Source organism: Lipotes vexillifer, unplaced genomic scaffold (genome assembly GCF_000442215.2).
Source record: "Lipotes vexillifer unplaced genomic scaffold, Lipotes_vexillifer_v1.1 scaffold933, whole genome shotgun sequence".
Taxonomy (NCBI): Eukaryota; Metazoa; Chordata; class Mammalia; order Artiodactyla; family Lipotidae; genus Lipotes; species Lipotes vexillifer.
Genome location: NW_006770403.1, coordinates 1034133 through 1044277, shown reverse-complemented (window position 1 = coordinate 1044277; position 10145 = coordinate 1034133). Strand labels below are relative to the sequence as shown.

Below are 10145 nucleotides of genomic sequence, written 5' to 3'. Positions count from 1 at the left end.
CCCAAAAAAAAAAAAAAAAAAAAAAAAAAAGATTAAGAGGATAGAGCCCCAGGGTCAAAGTGGGCAGAGATGTCAGGCAAATGGAGGACATGCAAAGATTCCAGCTGAACCATTGTTAATGTGGTCTAAGAATTTGTTACAAGTATACTAATGAGTTGAGAAAACAAGTAAGCATAGTTTTCTAAGGTGAATTAAAAGGCAAATAGTACATGCTACAATGCTGGCAAACAAAGGCAGCAAGGTAAAGGAAAGGTTCATTTGGGGAGGCTTGAAAGAGGAAAGAACATGAGGCTGGTTTGATGGAACTCCCAAACCCAAGTTCTACTGTTACAAGATGCGTCTTTGTTCCAGATAAACTTATTTTTAAAGCCAATGTCATATTTTCATTAGTCAAGAACATGGGTGCAATATTCCACTAAAAAATTGAATAGATTTCATATTAAAATATGTGCAAATGTGAAAACTTTAAAAAATTCTGCATACATTGACTTCCATTTCTCCTCAGGTCAATGGTCCTATACAGCAGAAAATTTCCCAGTGCTACCTTTGAACAGATCAGTCATCTTGTGAATGAAGTTGTCTCCTTGACAGAAGCCTGCTGTGCTGAGGGGGCCGACCCTGACTGTTATGACAACAGGGTAGGATTGTGTGGTTGGCCATGTATATGCTGGCCCATAGAAGGGGGTCAAGACAGACCTTTACGTCATATCTTGGGGAAATTTTAGACAGCAACCCACCTACTCCAAGTTTGAGGGAGATACGAAGTCTATTATCCTAGAGCCCAAATTTATTCTGGTATAGTGAACCAATTCTGCCCATTAGTCCTACAAGGTTCAAATGAGAAAACTGGGGTGTGTATTATTAATTCATGGACCTCTTGAAATAATTCTAATATATTCTGTGTATCTTAGAAGCCTACCAATACCCAAACCTGTATCATGCCAAGACTGGTACCAACTGCCCTGGAAAAACTTAGTGTTGGTTTCAAGTTATTTGGGGGTTCAAAAACTGCCCTGTATATACACAAACAGTTCTGCGTTTTCTACCTTAGAGTATACATGCAGAAATAAAAAATGCTGAAATGACAGTTTTCAAAATATAGACAACAGCTGAAAAATGTGAAACTACAGGTGTTTCTAGCAATTTACTGATACTGTCATCAGGATGAATAAAAATGACATTTAGCTGCATCTTGATAAAGGCCTCTACAGACAAATGTCTCATTGCTCAAGACTTCAACAGTTAGCCAACAGACACAATGCTCCAAAGATCTAATTAGAATATATTCTATGACTCTTACCTATTAATTTCTTTACCTGGCCCTTATCTACATTTTAAGAACTTTATCGTTTTCTCCCACCAACAACTCCACAAATAATATGTCATTTCAACACAACCTTCTGCACTATCTTAAAATAAACAAGCAAACTACCAACTACAATCAAAAAAACAGAACACATTTTTATTTCCATTTTATTTTATATATTTTCTAACCCATCCCTTGACCAGAAATGTTTGGTCATAACCCATCCAAGATTGTTAGAGACAGATCATAAGAACAGAGATGGCATTGACATTTTTTGGATAACACCATTTTCCTGCTTTACAAAGCAATTTTTTTCTATAAATATGTTACTTTGTAAATTTTGATTTTTTATTTGAAAGGAGGTAATAAAAAAGGAAAAATAGGAAAGTTGCCAGGGAAAGAAATGGGAAAAGATTCACTGTTTACTTTTGGTTTACATAAATGATTCATCATGTTGCTTTGCTTTCCTTCATCGATAGGAAAGATCTTTAGAAGTTTTACCTTCAAAAGATATCTTATAAAATATCTGTAAAGATGTCAAAATCTTTTCCCCATGTAAATCCCCAATTTTTTCCATGGGCTTATTTCTATTTCCATGGGACTATTTCTATACCACATTTTTATTCCAGATATCAAATTCTTTCCAAGAAGAACATTTTGTTGCTACAACTGCTTTGATGGTACTCTTACCATGGGCTTAGTCTGCCCACACATATCTATGTACCACTGGTGAGGCAGTAAATTAAGTTATACCAGTGCTTCAACCCATGATGCATAGGAGAATAAACTTTGGGACTTTGGGGAAAAAACAGACCCTCAGGCCTCATCTTTGACCTACTGATCAGAATTTCTGTGTTATGCAGCCCAGGCATTTCTTTTTTCTTTTTTCTTTTTTTTTTTGACATTTCTTATTTTTATACACTGATGCAAAAGCAGGCTAAAGAACCACTGAGTAGGAGAATGCAAATCAATGTTGAAAACGAAAGCAGTCAAGGATTAAGAGCCTGTTCATATAACAAAGGGAAGGGAGGGGGGAAGAGGGAGGTCCCCATTCTTAGCTTCTTAGCAATATGTAGAACAGAATACAGATGGGAGATCACATCAGAATCAATGGAGCTTTTTCAAATGACCTCCCTCATCCTTAGAGATGTTAATATCCCTGTGGATAAACACTGTACTAGAGGATCAAACCTCTAACAGCTGCAATCACTTACAGTTAACTTGTTAATGAAGGTTCTCTTTTGGTCCTACTCTGAGTCTTAACATAAGACCCTGTACTAGCCTATAACTAGAATAATGCAGCTTGTCATGGCCAGTTGGTTACTAATGAGAATTTTAAAATTTAAGACTAAGATGTTATACTAAATGGAGAACTGTAAGCCTGGAAACTTGCACATATGTGAGTTTACTTTTCTTTGCTCATTCTAGACTTCAGCATTGTCTGCTAAGTCCTGTGAAAGTGACTCTCCATTCCCAGTGCACCCAGGAACTCCCAAGTGCTGCACCAAAGAGGGCCTTGAAAAGAAACTCTGTATGGCTGCCCTGAAGCACCAGCCACAAGAATTTCCTACCTATGTAGAGCCAACAAATGATGAGATGTGTGAGGCATTCAGGAAAGATCCCAAGGGGTTTGCTGATCAGTAAGCTGCTTTCATCATATGTAAAACTTCAGGGCATAAAATAACATACATGTCTAATCTAACCCCCTATTCTATATAAACACCTCTTATACCGCAACCCGGACAATTACCAATAACGAAAACTTCACTGTCACCCACAACATCCCATCTCTGTCAGTGCCTATTACAAATAGCTTTCTCAGATCGAGATGAAGTCAACTTTCCCAAACGCCTACCCTCTCTCATCCTAGTTCTAGTATCTGAAGCAGACTCACTTGGATCCCTTGTCCACATGACACGTTCAAATATTTGACAGCAGCTATTGTGATTCCTCTTATGTTAGGGATCCTTGCATACCCCATCTGATAAAATTTTACTGCTGTGCACAAATTTTTTGTTTTTGTTTTTTTTCGGTACGCGGGCCTCTCACTGGTGTGGCCTCTCCCGTTGCGGAGCACAGGCTCCGGGCACGCAGGCTCAGCGGCCATGGCTCACGGGCCCAGCCGCTCCGCAGCATGTGGGATCTTCCCGGACCGGGGCACGACCCCATGTCCCCTGCATCGGCAGGCGGACTCTCAACCACTGCGCCACCAGGGAAGCCCTGTGCACAAGTATTTAATTTCCAGTAGAGCATAAGAAATAAACAGTTTTTCATCCTTACAGTACATTCCCAGAAACACTTGTGAACATGACACTTGTTGTACCACATTAGTGGACATATTACTTTTACCTTCTTAACATTCATGAAGAGCCAATTATATATTGATTCTTTACTCTCAGAAGATCATAAAGTTGGAAAAAAATTATGATAATAGAAAAAATATATACACACACAGAAGTCAAAAGCAACATCATTCAAACTGGCTTTAGAAGTATGAAATCAAGGTCATGATTTCATAAAAGTTGGTTGGCTTGCCCATCCTTGTAAATTCAGGGAGGATTTTGCCTAAGAGCTCAGTCTCTTTGATACTTAGTGGCTTATGTTCACAAAAATTAAAATAATTTCAACAAACAAGCCTATACAAGCAATTGTCTAGAATAAACAGATAATGAAAGATAATTCCATTACCTTCATTTCAATGTTTTCCACCAATGTTAATAAGCAGCTACCATAGGCCATGCATATGGCAGACGCTAAAGGAATAAAGGGACAAACGACCCCTCCCAAGTAATCTACATGGAAATTTAGAAAAGATTTTTTAAATGAAGGTATTGATTAAAAGTGACTAGTGTTATAACCCTTTCTCTAAATCCCTAGTGCTTTTTAGATATTACAACTATCAACTAACATGCACCCTTTTTCCATCCATCAAAATACTTCTGAAAAACATTGTTTCCCACAAATGTTTTGACCAATCCTATTTTTCCCCCCACAGATTTATGTATGAATATTCCATTAATTATGGACAAGCTCCTTTGACACTATTAGTCAGTTATACCAAGAGTTCTCTCTCCATGGTAGGGTTGTGCTGTACCTCACCAAACCCAACAGTATGCTTTTTGAAAGAGGTAAGTGTCATTTTGTTACATAGTTATGTTCTTTTTTCTTCTTCTTCCATTAATGCCGTTCCTTTCAAATAATGTTAGAAAGATTCCGATTCTGGAATCTGTAAACGTTTTAAAAATGCCTCTTTCGTATTTTGTTAATTGGAAAAAACACACAACCACCTCTGGGGAAAAAGTTCCGTTGGTCAGAATTCAGTTTTCTAGTCATCAAAAGGAGTCCAAATGGTCTCTTTTTGGCCATTCCTGCACACTGCTTTCAATGGATCCTGACCGTCTAATGACATTCTCTCATTTATTTTCTAGAGACTTCAGCTTAAACATTTATCACTTCTCACCACAATGTCAAATAGAATCTGTTCACAATATTCTGCTTATGGGAAGGAGAAATCAAGGCTCAGGTAAAGATTTAGCACCATCAGCACGTATAGCTATTTGTTTCTGCACTATTGATCCATAATATTAGGATTCTCTAAGAAAATGTTTGTAATAGAAGATGCAGACCATAGTGTTATGCTCCAATAATCCTCAAGTAGAGCCCAGTTATTTTTTCTTTTCTCTACACAAAATATGAATAAGGAACAAAACTTTCCTAAAACATAATTTGATTTTATTCAACATTTTCCATATGCTCATAAGGGAAGACTGGTAGACCACTAGAAATTTTCTCCTCAGTATTCATACTAGCATGTATTACAAACACAAGAGCAAAAACAATCGTTTTTATTCATCACTTTTTACTAGCTTTGCCCATGTTTTTCTTGGGAAAAACCTTCCTGATTTCTTGCTATATGAAGCTTTGTGCTCTATAGTGTACATCTCTTAAGCTTCATGAACTTATTCTAATTACTTACTTTGTTTATAAGTTTCACTTTGATTCTTGTATGGCTATTGTTAATTTCACAATTTTGACAGTTCCTATGTTTACACTTCCCTCAACTTCTCAGACATCTAGATTTGCCAGCTTTATATCTTCAGTATTTAGAGTCTCTTTAATTCCTTTTACTCTGATCCACAAGTGTTTTCCTCTAATGGTAATGAAAGAATTCATGCTGGCACTAGATCTTAAGGTTCCCCCAAAGGGCATAGAAACTACTTTCATGAGTCCTTTAAAAATAATCTTCCATTAGAACTACTGAAATACTAAATGGCATCTTCTCTAAAACTTCCCTTTAGTTTTCCTTGCATTTAGAGTATTTGGCATGCAGAGCATAGGAATTCATAGTATAAAACTCCCTATAACAATATACATATATGTCTTAATCATAAATTTATACTTGCATTAGTGTCTAGGAATTTACTCCAAGGAACTATCACTGAGTGTGGACAAAGATTTAGCTAAAAACATTGCTGCCACATTTTTTTTTTTTTTTAATATGAAAAACTTAGATATTTCCTAATAGAACATATTTAAATCAATCATGATCTATCCATTTATGAGAGAATGCCATATAGTTTGTTATAATTATATTTTAAAAGAATATTTAGGGCTTCCCTGGTGGCGCAGTGGTTGAGAGTCCGCCTGCCAATGCAGGGGGGACGCGGGTTCGTGCCCCGGTCCGGGAAGATCCCACATGCCGCGGAGCGGCTGGGCCCGTGAGCCGTGGCCGCTTAGCCTGTGCGTCCGGAGCCTGTGCTCCGCAACGGGAGAGGCCACAACAGTGAGAGGCCCGCGTACCGTAAAAAAATAAATAAATAAATAAATAAAATAAAAGAATATTTAATGAAAACAAAGTATTGCTAAAAGAAATCAAAACTACAAATAGACATTTCATGCTTATGGATTGGAAGAATTAATGCTGTAAAAATATCCATACTATCCAAAGCAATCTACAGATTCAATATAATCTCTACCAATATCCCAATGGCATTTTTTTTTTTTTTTTTTGCTGAAACAGAAAAAAAAAAATCACCCTAAAATTCATATGGAATATCAAGGGACTCCTTATAGCCAAAACAATCTGGAAAAAGAACAACAAAGTTGGAGGTCTCACACTTTGATTTCAAAACATATTACAAAGCAACAGTAATAAAGACACTGTGGTATGGGCATAACAAGATACAGAGAGACCAGTGGAAAAGAATAGAGCGCTCATATAGAAACCCTAATATATATGGCCAGAAGATTTTCCACAAGGGTGCCAAAACTACACGATTGAGAAAAAAGTCTCTTCAACAAATGGTGCAGAAAAATTGGATTTGCACTTGCAAAAGAATGAAGTTGCACCCTTACCTTAGACCATATATTAAAATTAATTCAAAATGGATTAAAGATCTAAATCTATAAAACTCCTGGAAGAAAACATAGGGAATAAACTTCAGGACATTGGGTTTGGCAATTTCTTGGAAGTGACAACAAAGCATAGGTCACAGCAAACATAGATATACAGGACTTCATCAAGCTTAAACTACTGCACTTTAAAGGAAAAAACCAAGTGAAAAGGCAATCTATGGGATGGGAGAAAATATTTGCAAGTCATCTATCTAATAAGGGTTTAATATCTAGAATGTGTAAGGAAATGCTACAGCTCAACAAAAAATAACTTGATTAAAAATAATTGAATAGATGATTCAACAAGAGATATGTAAGTGGAAAGATATTCAACATCACTAATCATAAGAGAAATACAAATCAAAGCCACAAAGAGATATCATCTCACACCTATAAGGATGGCCACTACCAAAAGAACAGAAAATGAGTTTTGGCAAGGATATGGAGAAATTGGAATCCTTGTGCACTGCTGATGGGAATGCAAAATGGTACAGCCATTGTGAAAGATAGTATGAAGGTTTCTCAAAAATTTAAAAATAGAGTCACCATATGATCCAGCAATCTCACTTCTGCATATATATCAAGGGAAATTCAAAGCAGAACCTCAAGGAGATATTTGCACACCCATGTTAACTGCAGCATTATTCACAATAGTCAAGAGGTAGAAGCAACCCAAATGTCCACTGACAGATGAATGGATAATGTGTGATACATACATACAATACATACCGATATTACATATTATACAGTCTTAAGTTCCTGTCACATGCTACAACGTGGATGAACATTGAGGACATTAGGCTAAGCAAAATAAGCAGTCACAAAAGGACAAATACTGTATGATTTCACTCATATAGAATATCTAAAGTAATAAAAGTCATAGAAAAAGAAAGCAAAAAGGTAGAAGCTCACCAAAGGCTGAGGGTGGATCAGTGGGGAGGGGGCAGTATTTATGGGTATCGAGTTTTAATTTTGCAAGATAAATTTCTAGAGATCTGTTATATAAAAGTAAATATACTTAACATTACTGAACTATACACTTAAAAATGGTTAAGATGGCCAATTTTATATGTTTTTTTCCACAATTTAAAAAGAATGATATAGAACCTATTCCTGATATATTAAGTGAAAAAGGAAAATAGGTGAATGGTATAGCAGAGCATAATCGCTTACAAAATACCTTGTAAACCCTATAAAATACTTCAGGGTAATACATCAAAACATCAACATTTATTAACTCTGTGGTCTAGGGCTATAGGTCTTCATTATTTCTTTTATCTGTAGTTTTTAAATGAACTTATGAAAAATTTTAAACACGATGAGGGGTCACAAAATCACAACACTGGCCTTATGAATAGACATTAGTGCTTTCTTTATTGCCATTTTAGATCTAACATTTTTTTTTAATCACAACTATTTTTTTAACATCTTTATTGGAGTACAATTGCTTTTACAATGTTGTGTTAGTTTCTGCTGTGTAACAAAGTGAATCAGCTGTACGTTAGATCTAACATTTTAAAGGCATGCTTCAACTACATAGATCTGGCCAGAAGAGAAGCTCTATATCAGTACTGAAAATATGAAAAGATTCATTGGGGATGACTGAATTCTGAATGGTGACTTCTTCACAAAGGATCCATCACATAGCAGTTGTGCTCTATGCAGCCGCTGAGGAGTTAAAATTATGCTATTTCTCCTCCCGACTCTGTGTTCATAATGAAACCAAAAAAACTGAGAATATGGGTGAACTACTAATTCATTTTTAACTGTTTAGCCATCTCATAAAATTTGCCCAAAAAGTGCCTACTGCAAATCTGGAGGATGTTTTGCCACTGGCTGAAGGTGTTACCACAATCCTCTCCAAGTGCTGTGAGTCTGCCTCTGAGGACTGCATGGCTAAGGAGGTAAGAAAATCATCATCATCATGAGCCACATACTGAGTGGCAGGCATTCTCCTAAACTGCTTTTTATATGCATCATCTCAATGAATCCTCATATGTATCCTATGAAATTTAAATATATTGTTAACTCAATTTTACAGATGAGGAAACAGAAGATTAGCAAGGATTAATAATTTGAAGTCATACAACTAGCAAGTGGCAAAGTCCACACACAAGGACAAGATTCTGATTCCCAAGACCTTACTCTACCTACAGAGCCCAATGCAAATCTACTAGTCATATATAGTTAAGTTTAAATTAAAGTTTAAACTTCAACTTTGGTAACACTAGCCACTTTTCAAATGCTCAGTATTGCACAGTACAGATAGAAATTATTTATTTCATCATTCATCATCTGTTCTATTAGACAACACTACAACCATTATTTAAAGTGTCTAATGTTTTTGTTATGTCTATTAAAATTTGATAGTCATCCAAATTTCTCACCTTTCATTTATATAATCCTTTCAAGTAGATACAAATTTGAACTGTTACTTAAATAAAAGTCAGTACGTGTCTGTGGACCTCTTTAGAGATAGATACTTTGTTACCTGGCCTTTTTTCATTAAGGATACTTGTCTGTGTCCATAGGTGTTTTTCTATAACCTGACTTATAATGGCTAAGTGGGACTCTATGTATGTATTGCGTATGCTGCATTTATCTACCTAGATATGCCATCTTTTTATTTAACCAGTCCCCTTTTATTGGATTTAGGTTGTTTCAGTTTAATATGTTAAGCAATGCTGCCCTTAAATAGCCTTATAGCTAAATCTTCCCTTCACCCATAATTATTTTCTGAGAGTAAATTCGTGGAAATCAGATTGTATACTTTAAGGCTCTTAGTACACATTGACAAATTGCCCTCTGCAAATGTCCTACCAATGTACCTTGAAAGAGCATTCACACTGACTTTTGTAAGCCTTCCTTATTTTTAATTAGACTAACTAGGAAACTAACAATGCACAAACTCACAATTGCTTTTGTAGCTGCCTGAGTACACAGTAAAAATCTGTGACAACTTATCCACAAAGAATTCTAAGTTTAAGGACTGTTGTCAAGAAAAAACACCCATGGACATTTTTGTGTGCACTTACTTCATGCCAGCTGCCCAAGACCCCGACCTGCCAGATGTCAAGTTGCCCACAAACAAAGATGTGTGTGATAAAGGAAACACCAAAGTCCTGGATCAGTAAGTAGGGTTGATCTAATTCGACAGTATTGATATTCACTAGCATTAAGTGACAAAGAAATTAAAATGGGAAGAAATAGTAAGCCTTTATCTGTTTTCCTCCAGCTAAGAACTAAAATAAACCATTGGTTGGTATACTGAGTTGCATGAACTACGAGTACGTGCATACTTGAGGTGTAAAAATATTTCTTAATTAAGTCAACAGGCCCCCAAATCAATTACCAGTATTAGAGAGCAGGATTTAGAGTGAATTTGGATTGAAACTAATTTACATTTGTCTTAAGTACTCATTGTTTTTTTTTTTTTTTTTTTTTT

The 10145-nt window shown here is 36.0% G+C and overlaps 1 protein-coding gene across 1 annotated transcript in view; it reads left to right on the top strand.

The window, feature by feature from the left end:
* GC (GC vitamin D binding protein) overlaps positions 1-10145 on the top strand; it is a 35868-nt gene that overhangs the window by 14059 nt on the left and 11664 nt on the right. Inside the window, exons 3-8 of the mRNA XM_007446106.1 lie at positions 506-638; positions 2735-2946; positions 4302-4434; positions 4735-4829; positions 8475-8604; positions 9628-9830. Coding sequence (XP_007446168.1) covers positions 506-638; positions 2735-2946; positions 4302-4434; positions 4735-4829; positions 8475-8604; positions 9628-9830 — 906 coding nt within the window. The remainder of the gene's footprint in view (positions 1-505; positions 639-2734; positions 2947-4301; positions 4435-4734; positions 4830-8474; positions 8605-9627; positions 9831-10145) is intronic.